Genomic DNA, 17796 nt, shown 5'->3' with positions numbered 1-17796 from the left:
ATATCTCAATGTATTTTCATGAAAGTCAGTGGATTTAGGTCAACGTTTAGTAGGAGATAATGCTTTATGTATATTACTTACCTCTTTCTTTTAATTCTTGAAAGTTTGTTCCATATTTTGGTGATAGCTCAGACATCCTGATCCTGTCAGGGATATCCATATGCTTTTGTCAATATTATCATTTAACAGCGCTTTAAGTTATTTGAGGACAACGATATAGTAAATAATAACAAATAAGAACAACTTAGAATTGTATCAGCATATGTTGATGTTTCTCCATGCCACAATGGCAACCATCACAGTATTAACTTTATACAGCAGGCTAAATTTAAAAAGTACGGGAAATCATAATTAAGTACCTTTTTATTATGATCATGAGAGCTTTGGAAGGAGCTAGAAAAATGTAGAGACCATGTCTACACTGCAGACATTTGATTACCTAGTTTTTTTGATTTCTGAGCTTTCCTTGGTGTCAGGTGTCAGCAAAAGCCCTTAGCCTAGTGTGGTAGAGTTGGCAGAAGTTTACTTGTACTGATATATCACACTTTGAGTGGTGCAAGCTGGAATACAGTTCTTCAGCAGAAATACAGCTTTAATGGCAGAAACTGCAGCAGCATTATGGATGTTGGTGGCTTCAGTGCCAAATGGTCACGATGTGGGCTGCAGGGTCTTCATTACTCACAAGACCTTATGTGGCTGTAGGAGGGACTAGTGTTTAATTCTTTGCATTTAACTTGCCAAATGCTGGGTGGCGTACTAATAGCAAAAATCTCAACAGCGGCTATCTAACCACTTCTTCCTTTCTATTTTTCTGTTTCTCCTGCAGGGCTTGTGAAGTTGGGGGTTCACTGTGTCACATGTCAGAAGGTGGCGATAAAAATTGTCAACAGAGAGAAGCTCAGCGAGTCCGTGTTAATGAAGGTAATTTTCTAATGGGAGACTTAAAAAAAAATGAGGTTCTTGGCTCTGTGTCTTGTGTTCCATGCAAAATTAATATCTTTAATTATGTATAACAAACATCCTTGTCAGTACTAGGATTATGTGGAGCATAATAACAATAATTTAGTTATGGGGGAAGCCAAGGCAGCTGAAATTAAATGGGAGTATGCCTGTGCTTTGTGAACAAAACAAACGGTCAGCTGCAGAGTTGTTGCTTCTCTGCTGGGCAAATGCGTGTTGGGCATCTGACTTCCACTGCTGCAGCAGTGCATAATAGTTGCGGTACATTGCAGACTGAGCTGTACAAATGCCAGTAGGCAGAGATTTAAGAGAGACTGGTGAATCTGTTGTTTGAATACTCCTACTGCTTGCTCCACTACATGGGTTCTTTATGATCTGACACGCCAAAGTCTTTGACTGTTTAAAGCTGTTGTAATTCTGTTAACAATCCACAGAGCTGTGCCATTGGAAACCATTAAAGTGTCTGTCCCAATGGTCCAAATGACAGTAGTGTTCAGATGAGTTTAATTCGTCTTTTCACCTGGCCTTGTAATATCCATCTCCTTACATTAGTGTCATTGTTTGATCTTGGAAACCTAAAAATAAAATAAATATATGCATAAAAATTTATTCATGTGATTTGGTGACTAGAAAGGCTTAATTCAGCTTGATGGGAAGGAACACACTGCTCTGCAATCAACACAATTCCATCAAGCTGGCACATGCAAATGATGTTAACAGGTCTTCATACAGCCTAGCGCACTTTATCGCTATAACTTCCCTATAAACACATGGAACATATATCTTTACACTGCTGTTTCTTATATCTACTTCTGTGTCAGCTGTTTTCCGTCACAAGTAAGTATAGCAACCTTACTAGGAGGAGAAAGAAAATAGAGATTAAAGGTCAATGAATGTTACACATACAATGTAAGTTTATTTTTTTCAGAGAAAAAAAATATGGGGTATTTATATTCAATTGTAATGTGTTTGGACTTACCTTTCTGGAATTTCATAGAAGTATTCCTTCTCCTGCAGTACTGTGGATTCAATCAGTCTTCTAATGTAGACCGAAAGTTAAATAGGTAAGCAAACTACAATTTTAAAGGGAGATTCAGCAGATGAAGGGAGTACAGTGAAAGCAAAGAAAGTCTGTAAATGGTAATATCTGAATGAGACTCTAAACACTTTGAGTATTTTCCAGAGTAACATAATAGGAATATTTTTAAATAACATGAGCATTTTGTTTGCTTAGATACGCTGTCTGCTATCTGTATAAAACATGTTATTTACTTAATTGATTTTCAGAGTAGGAAGCAAATCACTTAGCATAGCACAGTGGTCTCTCTGCTTTAGTCGTGTTGCATTACCTTGGTTGTAGTCTGAAATCTGAGTAGTGAAATGGTGTGTTAGGCCCTTGTTTACACAGACTCATGCCAAAGCATGCCATATTTTCTGTAAGATTGTATAGCACCCTTCTCAGGAGGAAACCACGCATCGTATCGTGAGTTTCATTTTCAGACCATTCTTGGTGAGATTTTTCTCTTTTAAGGATTCTGTCCTCTGTGCTCAGGAGGTTGGAATAACAGATGGTATTTGAAGTGGTTTGCCCAGTTCCTGCATAAACTCAGTAACCAGATGTCTTTTCAGGAATGCCCTGTGTCTGATGGTCGCAGACAGTGCCTGTGACTTCTAAGTGAATTTGGAATTAACTGTACTGTTAGCCAGCTTAATCCAGCTTGGCCAAAGGGGAAAAATGCTTGCAGCTTTCAACAATCCCAGTGTGACCATTGCCAAGCATCCAGCTGACAGCTTGCTGTGTGGAGTCAGCAGCCACAGGGAAACAGCCAACAGTGAAGCCAAGTCATGGTGGTGTGGTGGCATTCCCACTTTGCAAATCTTCCCATTAGCCTATCAGTTCCAGTGACTATCTTTGCCAGTGGGCCATGCAGAAACAGTCCCTGGAGCCAAATGATTCAAGACCACAGCTACTCTCCCAAGCCAGGCCCAGACTGATAGATTTAGCTTTAATCCATCCTTGAACAGAAAAACTGGATCTGACAAATATGCACACCTGCTGCATGAAGCTGTAACACTGCAGTGCTGTGGCCATTTATCCTAGAGCATAAGGCAGAAGTCTGCTTGCGGGCCTTTCAACATCTAAAATGACAGGCACAAGCATATACAGCAGGCCGCTTCCCCAGCCATCATTATTCTGTTTTGACTTGCTTCTCACAGCCTGCATTTCTCCCGTGTTTTTGCAGCGCTTTATTCTGTACATTCAGAGAACTGTCCCTTCTTTCTGCAGCTGCTCTTCCTCTGAGCTGTGCAGAACTGAGAGGGCTTTGGTAAAGTGCTTTCTAATCACAACGTCATACTATCGATATTTCTGGAGCGAAGAATTTGGAATTGAAGCAGCTGGTCTCAATTAGCAGAACTGCTGCTATGGAGATGTTACACAGGCAGGCACGATGCAGCACAAGCTGCAGTAAATGTATCATCCAAGCGCTTGCTGCCGTACGGAAGGACAGGGCTGCTCACTGCACATGCGAGCCTTCTGCTTTGTCATGCCTGTGTTCACTCAGCACAGGCTGGGGAGCCGTGTTCCTTTCCCAGCTCCAGCCTGGGACTGTTTGGCAGCCTGGTTTTGGGGCAAAGCTACAAATGTAATTTCACAGATGCGAACAGAAGGAGTGGTTCTGTTCTTGCTCCTGCTCTCACACAACTGGTAAAAGCTTCAGCTGGGTTTCTTCAGCTGCACTGTAGTAGTCCCCACTGATGTGGAGACCTGACTCCCATGGTACCTTTAGCTTGCTCTAGCACAAATCAGCAGAAGGATTTCAGAAAGCAGCGTGTTATAGGGAGGATTTTGAGATGGAAATAGGGCTCGTTAATCTCCCTGAATTACTTCTGGATCGCTGAGGGGGAAATTGGGCCCAGAATACTAGAGGTGAATGTGTCTGTGAAGGAGTAAGCTTTCCTGAACAGGCAGGTTTACTATTGATGGCTACATTTTCAGTACCAGCACAAGTGTTTGGAGTTTATAACTTTGGAATATATAGGTTAAAGCAAATCTTTCCTCTGATGTGGCAAAATCTTGTTTGAAAACATTGAGGCATCTCATGAGACTTACTCACAAGAGTCCTTTCTTCTTTACCACCTCACCAGTTCTCTTCCACTCCCTCCTTCCAAAGAATAAACAAGAGCAAAAAAAGCTACTCATTTGTTGATCCATCAGATGAAATACTCTTTGGACAGATAGTGGTAGTAGAAGCAGTAAGAACATAAAAGGGTGAGGGCAAGAAGGGGACAGCTGGTTTTGGACTAATTACTTGAACACACAGACATCCTGCGAAAGCCACAGATGTCACAGACTTGATGGCTGGATGACCTCCATCTGTGTGCTTTGTGTGTATGGGCCTTTTGTTTATTCTGAGTCCTCCAGTGCTGGCCTTGGAACGGGGCAGGTATTTCCAGGGTGGAGGATGAGAAGAGACACAGTCCCTTCCTCATTTCTCTTGTGGAGCTCCATTGAAACATGGGTGGTGGGTTTGGGGGAGGTTAGTTTGTTGTTCTTGTGCCTTGTGGTGCTAATGAGCTCTGCTTCCAAAAAGCTCTGCAAAGGTGTAGTTTGTGTTCCTAAGCAGGGGGAGGGTCATGCAACGATTGCCTGAATTAACTGAGTGGAGGGATAGGTAGCAGGATCAAGTGTCAGCCTCTTGGAACTGCCAAGACAAGTTATGCAAGCGTACTTGTAAATAGGCACTACTTTGCATGGTCTTTTTGTTACCTCTTGCTTCTTTCTGAGCTTCTATTTCAGTAGCTACATATTTCTTTACTACCTTGTCCTACTTTGAGTCTTTCCTTCCTTCTCCATTTTCTTTCAGTTGTTATTTTGCCTCTTTTTAACCCCTCTCATTCTTCTTTCTACCCTAGTCTGTGATTTCTTTTTTTTCTCTGTCTTCCCCCTTTTGCTAGAGAAAGACAGGTAATAACTAGCATTGTTTTGTTGCAGAACTGCTGAAACACAGCATGTATGGTTGAGATGTTCATTGTTTAAGGCAAAAGTTTAGAAATTGGGTACAATTTAGAAAATATCTGAGAGAGTAAGTAGCAATCAGAGCTCATGTTTTAGGAGAGACTCAAGGGACTCAATCTGCCTGGTTTATTAAATAGAAGGTTAAGACATAACTTAATCATGGTCTGTAAATACTGACAAGGAGGATAGGCATTTGATAATAGAGGATATTACACTCTTAGGGGCAAAAACCTTATAGTTGTAAGCTGTAGGCAGACAGATTAAGTGTCAAAATACTAGTCCTATTTGACCACTGGATGAAGTTACTAATTCAAACAAGCAGTCTGAAGCTCTGGTGAGTTTTTCTCCTGGAAATCTATTAAACATCATCAGTGTGTTTTTCTAAAACCTAGATCCTAGTTCAGCCTCAGCAGCTGGATTTGCAGCAGGAAGTAGTTGAAGATGGTTTCTTGACCCGTGCTGCGCATTAGCTCTGACTAGATTAACGCAGTAGCCTCTCAGGCCTTAAAATCCATGGAGCTGTGAATTTCTAATCACACACTTAAAATCTGTAAAAAGTCTTTTATCAGTGTCTGGAGCATAAAGAAAGGCACTTGTGCAAGGTATCCGCAGAAGCAGAAATTTAGGCGCTCCCAAGCGAAGCTAAAGAAGGGAATACTTGAGAGCAGGACCTTTGCTTTGGAATACCTCATTTTCAGACTTTTGAAACAAAAGACTGTAATATTGGCTGACCTAGCTGTCCTCAGCTGCTGAGTGGATGCCTGGTCTACAGAAATCATTACCAGAGTATCAGAACAGTGTCAAGGAGAAGCTAAATCTGAGGCAGAGTCAGAAACGGACTGAATAGTGCAACTTAGTTGAAATTCAGCTTTGATCATAACAAGGGCAGTTTCCCTGACTTAAGTGAAGCCAAACTCACCAATGCCAAAACTGAATTTCACTAAAACAAATTCTTTTCTTAATGCGTTCAACACTAACCCAATAATTTTCCAGCCTCAGTATTAAGGAGTTCTACTATTGATAATTGTGGAAATAGTGTTAGGGTGCTGCTGAATCACAGTGAATTCCCCTGTTATTGGGTACAAGTGAACAAAGAAACAAGACCATATGATTTCACCAGTGAAATGTGTTTAGATTAATCTAGGATGCTGGCACACAAGATTTTGGAGATGGTCAAATTAAAAATAGCAAATAGGAGGGAAACTATTTCGCTTTATTAATCAGAAGTCCTAAAGAAAAGGTTTTAAAGCATTCGTCAAACTTTCTAGGACTTCCTGATTAAGAAATAGTATCCTGATTTGCTGGAACTCATCTATTATTCTTCTGATTGATTGGCATATCGCTGCAAGAGGAGAATGATCCAGAGAACCTTGTATTCGTGACCAAAAAAAAAAAAAGAAAGCATGAGGGAAGTTAAATCTCCCCAAAACATGTATGTACACTCTGATACACATATTTTTACTTGCTGTTGAACAGGTTGCAATGTACAAATGAGTATGTTCACACTTACATGGATTGTCCCTTGCACATTTGCCACATATGCTTGATAAAAATGCACACTCACACCCTGATTGACGGTTATCTTTAACCTGGAGAATTACCACATGCTTGTCTGCCTTTAGCACTGGAACACAGCAGATGATAAGTGTGTGTGTGTCTGTGTGTATGTTTGACAGTGCGTAGGTGGCGAACAAACTGCAGGAATGATTGGCACTCATCAAAGAGCACGAGTGCACAAATACACACTCACTCCCTGCCTCTGTGACCCTAGTTTGTATTCCAGTAGCAACCCAGTTAGCACAGCACAGCTTCACGTGTGCAAGTCTCTCTTCTGAGTTCAAAGAGCTAAAAAAGCACCTTGCAATATGAAAAACATGGAGAAAATAAAAACAGCTTTTTTCCCCCCTGGTTCCCTTCTGCTATAGGGAGTTTGGGAGTAGGGATCTGTTGCTGAATGCATAATGCAGGGTGTTTTGTTTTATACTGGAGCTGGTGGGGAGCACTGAAAGCCTGTTTGCTTGTCATCTGTTTGAGCAGTTAAAGAAGTTGGATAATTGTATTTTCCTTCAGAGAAGAATCACTTTCCTCCTCCACTTTCTACCACACCCACGAGGAACGCAGTTTGAGGTTTTCTTAAAGAAGGAAATTAAACAGGAATCACGAGCACATGATGTACCTGTCAGAGGAACAAACCTGTCAAGTGTGCACAGTGCCTTTTGCTTTCTAAAGTTAGTATGATCAATTGAGGCATTTGGGCAAGCTATAAAAATAATTGGCCCTATTTTTTCCACCCTACTTTTAATTCTGCAGACTTGTATTATATCAGTCTGGCTCAAATCTCTGTTGTACCAGACACGTTCTACCCACAGCCCTGTGTGTGCAAACACATAGACAGACAGTGTACCATCCTCATGTGCTGCCTTGGTCATACAGCGATAACTGTCCCTCATGAGCCTTGGCTAGAGCTAGTTGAAGCCAAGGAATGCTTTTTCCATTCATTTCACTTGATCATAACCATAATGCCTGGATAGGGAAATAACTGCTCCCAGAGATGAGATGTCTGAATGTGCTCTGCCATCCAGTCCTCATCCACCTGTGAAGTTTCTGTCCACAATTAGCTGGTAAAAACCCTTTCTGTTCAGCTCTTTTAACTGTTTCCACTGTGACTGAATGCACCATGCTCACATTTGAGGTGAGGCAGACCATAGTTTGACTTTATGTTGCTTTCTCTGCCAAAGCTTCTGGGAATTCTCTTCCTTTGTCAAAGCTTAGTTTTATCAAAAGATGCTGATTCACTAATATGTTTTCTCCTGACATAACTTTGGCTCAGTGAACTCCCAATATATCAAAGACTAGGTTTCTTTTGAACTCTGTCTGGATTCATAGCAGGCTCTTAGGCAGTTCTGCTTGCCACCTCCAAAGCAGAGACCCTGAAAACCATGTTTCTGCAGGGACACTCACCACCTCTGAGCATCAAGACAAGATGTAAGAAATTTTGAGGTGGGCTTCACGAATCCACAGCTGTGGGGCAGACACAGCATCCCCAGCTAGAGAGATGTGACCCTATGAAACATTGCTATGTGGTGGAGTGGCAGAAAGCACAGGAATCCTTGGCTGTTGTCAGGCTTGATGCTCAGTGTCCTGGGACGGACAACCAGTAGGAGTTACCCTGAAAGGCAAGGGGAATCCCACGTGAAGGTTAGGTTCCAGGCTCAGCCTTACAGAGTTGGGGTGTGGAGTCTGAAAATCTTGAGACTGGCATGCAGAGCTTGTAACCCCTGTCAGTGTTTCCAGAATTTGTGGCTGTCTGGAAACCCAGTAGGTCTGTGAACCTGAAGCTTCAGACTCCCCCAGCCTGGGTGGTGTGTATAGCAGAGCCACCTGGAGCTGTAGTTTCTGTTAACTGCAGATGTGAACCATGGGTCTGGTGAGATTCTGGTGGGTTTTTTGTTTGTTTGTTGTGTTGTTGTTGTTGTTTGTTGGGGGGGGATGTTGTTGCGGTTGTTTGTTTGTTTGTTTTTTCTATCTGGAGCTGCAGGCTCTTTGGTGCAGTTAAAACTTCCTTCTTTTTTTTCCTGACTCACTGAAGGTTGATGAAAAAAGCTAAAACCTCTTTTAATGACTTTTCCTATCAGCACTTCAACCAGCTCTATTCTGTGGTTAGTTAGCCAGTCTGAAGAGATGCAGGATGAAACCTATCCCCGTCTGCAGAGAGCAGAGGATGCCACAGGAGAGTGGGTTCTGGTTGAGCCATAGGTAGAATTAGCCACATTTACAGATATGAAAAGCATTTTAGATTATGCATGAATCACTTCCCAAATCTTTTAAGCAAAAAAAAGAAGTTAGGGGGACATGTTTTCTGACGCAAACTACAGGCAGATTTTTAAGTTACACAGCTCCTTATAAAAAATAATTTTCATTGGTCACACATTTTATTCCTGGACTAAGAGCAAAACTCAGGTGCAGTCAGCAGCATGAATGCAAATCGTCCGAACTATTTGAAACTCGTATCTATAACACCAGAGCAATGGTGTAGGGTTTTGTAAATCATTCCTCACCCCACTTCCATGCTAGGTTTTTTTAGAGACTATTATTGTCATGGTTGAAACGGACAAACGACATAGACCAAGTTCTTCCAGGATGAAAGTAGTAGATGTCTTTTATTGCCACAAGTGCATTTTTACACAGTTTACCAATTCATGTGTCTCTTCACCATTGGTTACAAGTTACAACAGTAACACCTCTTTGGCTAATTTTGCTATCATCAATGTTACTCTTCTACTCCCTTCTCTCTCACGGGTACACCTTAATATGTCTGGATACTCCTTTACTCCCATCTTTTTCATGGGTAGGCCATTAGCTTCAAGGCTAATTTCTGTTCCCATGCCCTCCGTCAGAGAATCCATGGGCCCACCATAGTCCCCTACATATTATATCCCGTTCCTGTGATTCTACTATGCCAGTGTTTGCTCAGTGTCATTGCAAAAGCATATAAACAGTTTAGGAGGAGAACACTGCTGGCATCTCAGCGCTGCAACACAGCACATGCTTTGCAGGCTGATTTCGTTAAGGATCAAGGTAACTTGGTAAGTGTGGTTTAGGTGGTTGGATATTTTCTGTCTTAAACTCTTTTTTTTTTCTGGGTTGCAGAGGAAAAGACTTCTGACTTCTTTTTACATTGGTTTGTATTTCACAAAGACAACCAGCATTACATCAGAAGAGCTCTAGCCATAATGGGATGGCAAGCCTTAAGTAGATTGACTGAGACCAGAACTGGCTTAGGTTATTTGACCCTGCATCTATCATGTAGAATAAGCACCATAAACATCAATATACTGATCCATGCCAATTAAGGGATGTAGTCCATCCCTTTAGATAGCAGGTAAACCATTTGAGCAAAGACTTTGCTCAAAGATTATCTTAAGTTTTTGCTCTAACAGCTGGATGGTGCCTTGTACACCAGCCATTACCTTTCTGTTAAGAAGCATTTCATAGCCCCATATAGTTTGAGTTTCACAGCTCAGACAAAATCTGTCACCTAATAGATGCTTAACTAGTACAGCTGAGAGCCAAGAGCTGGCATTGCGCTGTCAGCTAGGGGATGCAGGCTCTTTTTGTTTGTTTTATGTTCCTCTATCCAGCGTGAACATTTTGCAGGTCGTTTGTTGAGTGCAAACCAGGCCTCACTCAGTCTACCCCTGCAGTTCATACTGTTAAGTAGTTGGCACAAATTTAGGAAAAATCTGGGCAGGCTCAATCCCAGTGCAATTAACTATTAGTTCCAGAGCTGTCAGGTGGAGCTGGGTACAAAACGCCATGGGCTTGCTTTGCTGCTCTTCGAGAATACTGATCTCTCTAGTGATAATTGTTTAGGTATTTGGTCATTTCCTCTTCTACCAGGCACTATCTTTGAACTCACTGCCTTGCCTCCTGGCAGCCTGAGATGCCAAATCCACACTTAGCATGTATTTAAATGCTGATCTGTTCATGAAGAGCACTCCCACAGCCATAAACCATTGTTTGCATTCCCCTGCTGTCCTCCCATGGATGCACACACCACACCTAGAGAAGGCTCCAGAGTTTTAGTTCAAAATGGTGTTTCTCATGCTGCACCTCCAAGAGAATCTTTCAGGTGTGCTAATACTAAGAGAGCTCAAGCCCATGCTTTTAGTGGTCCAGCTACCATGCAGTGACAAAATTGCAGTCGTGGCATGGTCGATTTTTCTCTGATGTGGGAGAAGCAATCACTGCTTTGTCAGAACACCTGGTATTCTTGAATCTTGCAGTGTAATATAATATGGTATGCCCTGCAGCTGCATGAGAAGGCAGCAGCAGTGGCTTTGTGCTGTGAGGGATAATGGAGAAGTTACCTTAATTCTCTACAAACCACAGGGAAGGAGAGATTGAGTTTAATCTTGAACTTCTGCATCTGTTTCAGTAGCTCAGCATGTGACAATTTCACAGTAACATCTCTGTTATGTTATCACATGTTGCCCCTGGTAGAAATAGGGACTTTTTAAAGTGGCAAGAAATTCTGGCTGGCTTTTTTAAGAATACTTTGTGAAAAGTCAGGCAACCAAAATCGTTGACCTGTCTGGGAATTTGGGACTGATGCTACAGATTATGCTAAAATTAACACATTCAATGTCTTGTTTTAGAACATTTTGGTAAGGCAGGAATGAACAGCTGTCAACACTTAAGAAGAAGGATCTGGCCTAAGAAACATCATCACTTCTTCCTGTTCCTGACACATACCACAGGCAGAAACATTCTTACATTGCTTGCAGCACTCACAACAAGCACCTCCTCTTCTGTACGTTCAGTAGAAAAGTGGTGAGGAAATGTCGCTGGTGCAAGGTGTAATGCAACAGAGTGTGGCTCTGTTATTTTTTTTTTCTACTTTTAGGTGTCCTATTGCTCCAGGAGACAGGAACATGCTTCATCATCTGTATCTCTCAGATGCAGGCCTAACTACAGAAAGTAAATAATAGCTATGTGTATAAATAAGACAGCAACACCTAGTTTCATCTCAAGTCTATTTGTAAGGAATGCTACTGTTTCTAGTGGGGTTCTGAAGTTTCTGGAATTTTGAATAGCTTGTTGTACCCTTCAGTACAGCTCTATATCTAAGTAACCAAGCTTAGAAATATAAAATTGAAGAGCTACCAGAGTATGCAAAAACTGACATAACCAACATACCAGGAGATGGAGAATATGTTGCTAGTTTTAACCGTTGTACCTGAAGCAGATTTTCAACAGTCATGATACACATGTATGGTTGTCCTATAAGAATTGCTAATAGATTACATTTCACAGTCTGATCACACTGTATGTCAGGAACCTATTGCCATGGATCCTTGTAATAGACTGGAATTTACTATTGCTCCGTGGGCAGAAAGCTGGTGTGCATGTCTACATTCATGTATGTAGAGGTAGTCCAGCAGAAAGAACTTGCTGTCAATAGAGGCTGAATAATTCCCCCAGCTGTGAAATACTTTAGCATAAAGTTATTTTTTAGAGCGTTTTCTTCTTATGTTTCCTTCCTAATACCCTGAAATAAATCCCCTCAGTCTAATGTTCTTATCTCTTTTCTTTGACGAATTTCCTCTCTTCACTCCTGCTCCCTCAGCTGTCCCTGAGTTTCCTTCATAAATCCCTTCTGTCCTTTGCTAACCTCCTGTTGTCCCTCAGTGTCCACTGCAGCACTTTCAAAGGAGAAAGTCGCACATACAGTGTGAATATTATCCTCTAGGTATTACGGATTCATTTTACCCTCATTTCCACCTCTTAAATCAATCCCTGATTTATCATATCCAGAAAATAATAATGTTTACTTAAGAACAAATGAGTAAGATCATTTGACACAGGACAGAGTGGCACACAGCTGTTCTTACAGTCATCTGGGGTTGTGTTTTCACTTCTTTCTCATATAGGGGTGTAAGCTGTGAGTTTAGCAGCCACAGAGGAACTTGGATTAGGGAGTAGTGTTGTGGGGATACCTAAGAGTGCCAAACCCCATCTGGGCACCAGTGCAGTGCAAATTTTAGATTTGAGTGCTCTATAGTACCAGAATATCCTCAGTGTAAGAGATAATGCTTCTGGGTGGTGTTCAGTAGCTTAGCAGAATAAAAAGATGTTTTTCACAGGGACTGATATGGCAGTCCAGCAACAGATGGAAACATATCTAAATAAAAACAAACCAAAACCAAACAAACCCCAGACATCTGTTAACCTTAAAGTATTCATTTTTGAGAAAAAAGGTGCCCTTGCTCTCCTACATGGCTGAGCAAGGTCGATAGTGATGAGAACAGTTTTAGATAAAAACACTGCTGAAAACTGCTTTACTCATTACTGAGGAGAGAGAGTGGTACCAGTTACCAGCGACTGAGGACATAGTATTTGCTCAGTGCTGGAGAACAGCCACTTGCTGCTTGTGTACCAAGAGGGCATATAGCTTATTGAGCCACCATGCCACCTGGCAACCAGTCACCCATTTTTTTGGCAGATATCAATGATTCACTGTCTCTCTGCATCTGTTTGGCCGCAGATGCATCACAATACAAATTGAACCAGCGTTCAGACTCTCAAAAGTCGAGACTGGACCTGACATACTGCTTAAGGAAGAAATGAGATATCAAGGATAAAGAAATCTAAAATAGCCAGACTGTAACAAGGTACAGGAGTGAAATTTTGGACAAATGTGTAGAATCTTAGAAATAAGGGTAGGAAGGGACCTCCAAGGGCTTATATAGTTCCACTCAAACAAGGCCGGCTGTCAGCATGGGTCAACCATGGCTTTGTCTGTGGCGGTAGCAAATTCGACGAATCCAGACGCCGGCATAAGCTCTTTGATCGAACGGGCGGGCCGGGCGAGAGTAAGGAGTCTAATTCAATGTGAATTTACCATCCGTACTCTTTAATGAACTCTTAAACAACACTGAATATCAATGTCCCCGAGACCACGTTTTTCCAAGCCTTATATACTCTATACCAAAAGGCCATGCGGCAAGTGCAGGCTACAATTGGTTACACTCACAGTCACTCATCCCCCCCCACTATGGTGATTGGCTGCAGGGCACTGTTCACAGACTGTTCATGCGCAGCGGCAACGCCCCTCCTGCAGCCTGGGTCGAGGGCAGAGCAGCTTCTGTTTACTTTCCTTTTGTCTCTGGTGTCTCAGGGAAATCCTTCCGTGTAGCACAGCCGCATCAAGCCCTGGCTTGTTCACAGCACACAGCCAGAGACTCTCCACAATTCCTCCTTTTTTTTTTTTCTTTTTGGACAAGCCAGGATTGATTAGCTGTGTGTTCTAATCCTTCTTTGATATGTGATAAAAAACAACTTATACATAACATATAAATAACAACAACAATCAACGTAAACAGTGCACTTTGCAATAAACCTGAGGTATTCCATTGCCGTTTAAATATCGCAATGGATTGATTAAACAAATTCCAAGAACTTTGGTTTAAAGATACTCAACTTATAACAAACGATGTGCTGGGTGTTGATAAACTTACTCAAGAGGTAGTGGTGTTTAAAGATCTACTTATATAACTATAGTACGCATACATGTCACAGCTAAATCAATGCAAAGGTTACACCTCACTCTGTGACCTCCGAAGGTTCTGCTGCAGGGAGTTGATTTGGTTGAGTTTGTTTCAACTCCGGCTTTACTGCTCGGCTTGGAACCCACAATGGACCTTGATCTGTGGAGAGACACATATACCCTCTACCATTAAAAATAACAGGTACTGGTCCCTTCCACAATCCAGTGGTGGGATCACGATATCTCACCATGAATTCCGGTAAAGTGTTTTTCCTTCCTAGTCTGATCTGATAATGATGAATGATCACAGGAGGCTCCTCATGATCTCCAGTTAGACATAAATAATTCAAGGTAAACAACACCTTTGCTAAACGCTGTTGACAATCTAACTCTTCCTGCTTCTGTTTGCTCAAATACCCTTTAATCATTTGATGTGCTCTCTCGATGATTCCTTGGCCTGTTGGGGAATGAGGTATACCTGTAACGTGTTTCACTCCCCATTTCATTAGAAAAGTTCTAACTTTCTGGCTAACATAGGCAGGGCCATTGTCTGTCTTAATCTTTTCTGGGACACCCATTACAGCAAAACAAGCTGTAAGATGTTTACATACATGTAGTGCTTTTTCTCCTGATAAAGCAGTAGCCCATATCATTTTTGAAAAAGTATCAATTGTGACATGCACATATTTAAGTCTTCCAAATTCTGGCACATGTGTCACATCCATTTGCCATACTTCTAAGGCTTTTAAACCTCGAGGATTGACACCGATTCCTATACCTAACATCTGGCTTCCACACTGAGGACATGCCTGTACAATACTTCTTGCTTCATTTAAAGTTAAATCGAATTGTCTTTGGAGACCTCTGGCATTTTGATGAAAGCTCTCATGACTTTGTCTTGCTAGTTGGAATTTATCTGTTGGAGGCATGTGCTGTACTGAACTTACTAAACTATCTGCAATTTGATTTCCTTCACCTAGACCAAGATTCCATTGATGACTGCGGATGTGAATCACACAGCAGGGTTCTTTTCTTTGATTTAAAATAGCTCTCAATTGTACAAACAATTTTCCTAATCGAGGATTATTCGATTGTCTTAACAGGGCATTTTCCATTCTGGGTATTACACCTGCTACATACAAAGAATCTGTGACAACATTTAAAGCAGATTTCAGCCAATTATTTAAGGCCCATATTACTGCCGTGAGCTCTAAAGTCTGCAATGAATCCTCTTTTGAACCTTCAATTAAATGCTGTTTCCATTGACTATTCTCTTGCCAGACACATGCTGCCTGGTGTCTTCGTTTTCCTGCATCTGTATATACTGTAAGGCCTTCAACAGGTTTTGCTTTTACTTTGCTTCTCTCTAACCACTGATTTGTTCTAAGGAATTGCCATAGTTTACCTTTTGGTTGTCGTGAATGTACCTTGCCTATAAATCCTAGTAATGCATTCTGTATAGGCATCGAATGTCTCAGCCACCATTCTAAATCGGCTCCATTTATCGGAATACTGATGTCATCTGGTTCCTGACCGCTAATTTCTAATATTCGAGATCTTCCTTTTCGAATCAATTCTCCAATTGCTTCTGGTCTCGTTTGAATACTGAATTTTGGTTGGACACTGAGAAAAATCCACTCTAATAATCGCAAATCATTTTCTGTTTTTGATCTGACAGTGGCACAAAAGGAAGAATCTGTAGCAACATCTATGGGGAATTCCCCGTTTTTGTTTTGCCACTGGCAGATGATTGCACACGGATGTTCTAGATTGCTAATAAGGAGGGAAATTGGTCGATCAGAAAGTCTTCGGCTAGACCAATTTGTCTGTACTTTTTGTATAATATCAGAAAGACATTTGAGATGCACGGACTCTAAGCTTATTTTCTTAGCTGGATCACCTCCTTTTAGAAGTGAAGTAAGAGGTGCTATATCATTGTTAGTAATGCCTACGCAATTTCTAATCCATTGTATGTCCCCTAACAATTTTTGGACATCATTTAAAGTTTGTAAATCAGTATGTAATTCAATTTTTTGTGGACGAATCTGTGCATCACAAATGGACCAACCAAGGTATTTCCAAGGTGCAGACTTTTGAACTTTCTCTGGAGCTATAACCAACCCCTTTTCTTTGAGTTTGATCGTAATTTGGACTATGGAACTTTCTGTGAACTCAGCTTGTTGACAGAACAGAATATCATCCATATAATGATAAATAATTGTTTGTTTCCATGATGCACGAATAGGTTGAAGTGCCCATGCAACATACATTTGGCACAGTGTAGGAGAATTTTTCATACCTTGCGGTAGCACTACCCATTCATACCTTTTAGCTGGTTCCGCTTTGTTTACTGAAGGCAGTGTAAATGCAAAATGCTGTGTATCTTGTTCATGTAAAGGAATGGTAAAGAAACAATCCTTTAAATCTATAATTAGAATATGCCAATTTTCTGGTAACATTACAGGTGATGGTAATCCAGGTTGTAAAGCACCCATGGCTTGCATTTGATCATTTACCTTTCGCAAGTCATGTAATAATCGCCACTTTCCACTCTTTTTTGGTATTACAAAAATTGGGGTATTCCATGGACTAGTAGAAGGCTTGATATGGCCTGCAACTAATTGCTCTTCTACTAATTCACGTGCCTTTTGCAGTCGCTCTTCTGTTAATGGCCACTGGTCAACCCAAACTGGGCTATCTGTTAGCCAGGTCAATGGAGGGTTGGGCAACTGCTTTCCAGTGACCACTAAGGAAAAGGTGAAGTAGTTAACACAGCACCAAGTTGCCCCAAGACGTCACGGCCAATAAGCGCCTCAAGGCTGCTTGGCAATTCCATTACATACACCCTAAGGGTAACACATTGACCTTCAGGGAAGCTAATGGAAATGGGATCAACACTTATATTTGGAGTAGTTTGACCCCCTACTCCAGCTACAGTGGAAGAGATTGATTTTTGAAGTTTCCAATTTCGTGGCCATTTGAATTGACTAATGATGGAGACATCAGCTCCAGTATCAAGCATTGCATTTACCTCTACAACAACAGTAGAATCAGACTGAAATAGTTGCACACGTAACATGGGACGCTGAGTCATTGATGAGGTGAAGCAAACTGCAGGACCTGTCGATCCAAATCCTTTATCATGCCTTTGTGTTGAGGATGCTGGAGGAACTCCTGGAAGCATTGGTAGGCAGTTTTCCAGTGCTACTACCTGAGCTATTCTACTACCAAAAGGAATAAAAATTGGCGGATGCAGAGTGTAGGCCAGGATTTGAACAGTTCCTGTGAAATCTGCATCAATTATACCTGGTATTACTATAAGACCTTTGATACTAGCAGAAGAACGGCCAATCAATAGGCCTCCAATGAGACTATCTTGTCTAAATAAAGGTCCTTTAGCATTCGTTGGTATTCTGTGAATTGCAGCATTGGTCAATGTTATATCTACTGCTGTCTCCACATCAACTCCGAGGCTTCCTGCGGTGCTTGGCTTGTTGAGGTGAAAGAAGCCTGGTTCACGGTTGGTCGCTGATTGTGATACAGGTTCGGAGATGTTCTTTGTGTCTGGTAGCTGCTGAACGTATACCATAGTTTGTGATTATTTGTTTTGCTTGCTGCAAAATTTTCCAATCATGTGGTTCCCATACCGCTGTCTGAGTGTTCATATTTTGAATTACCGGTAGGGCTAATTTTGCTGGAGACCAATCACCTTCTAGGATGGCATCTTTGATGACCCCTGACCATCTGCCACGTCGGGGCTGCGGCTGGT

The 17796-nt window shown here is 41.5% G+C and overlaps 1 protein-coding gene across 9 annotated transcripts in view; it reads left to right on the top strand.

Moving 5' to 3' along the window:
- BRSK2 (BR serine/threonine kinase 2) overlaps positions 1 to 17796 on the top strand; it is a 326267-nt gene that overhangs the window by 159623 nt on the left and 148848 nt on the right. For all 9 annotated transcript variants that reach the window (XM_071809011.1, XM_071809010.1, XM_065840016.2 and 6 more), the window contains exon 2: positions 827 to 921. In XM_071809011.1, the coding sequence (XP_071665112.1) occupies positions 827 to 921 (95 nt within the window). The remainder of the gene's footprint in view (positions 1 to 826; positions 922 to 17796) is intronic.

This window comes from Patagioenas fasciata, chromosome 5 (genome assembly GCF_037038585.1).
Source record: "Patagioenas fasciata isolate bPatFas1 chromosome 5, bPatFas1.hap1, whole genome shotgun sequence".
Classification (NCBI taxonomy): domain Eukaryota; kingdom Metazoa; phylum Chordata; class Aves; order Columbiformes; family Columbidae; genus Patagioenas; species Patagioenas fasciata.
The sequence above is the reverse complement of the archived record's forward strand: the minus strand, read 5'-3'. Positions and strand labels throughout refer to the sequence as shown.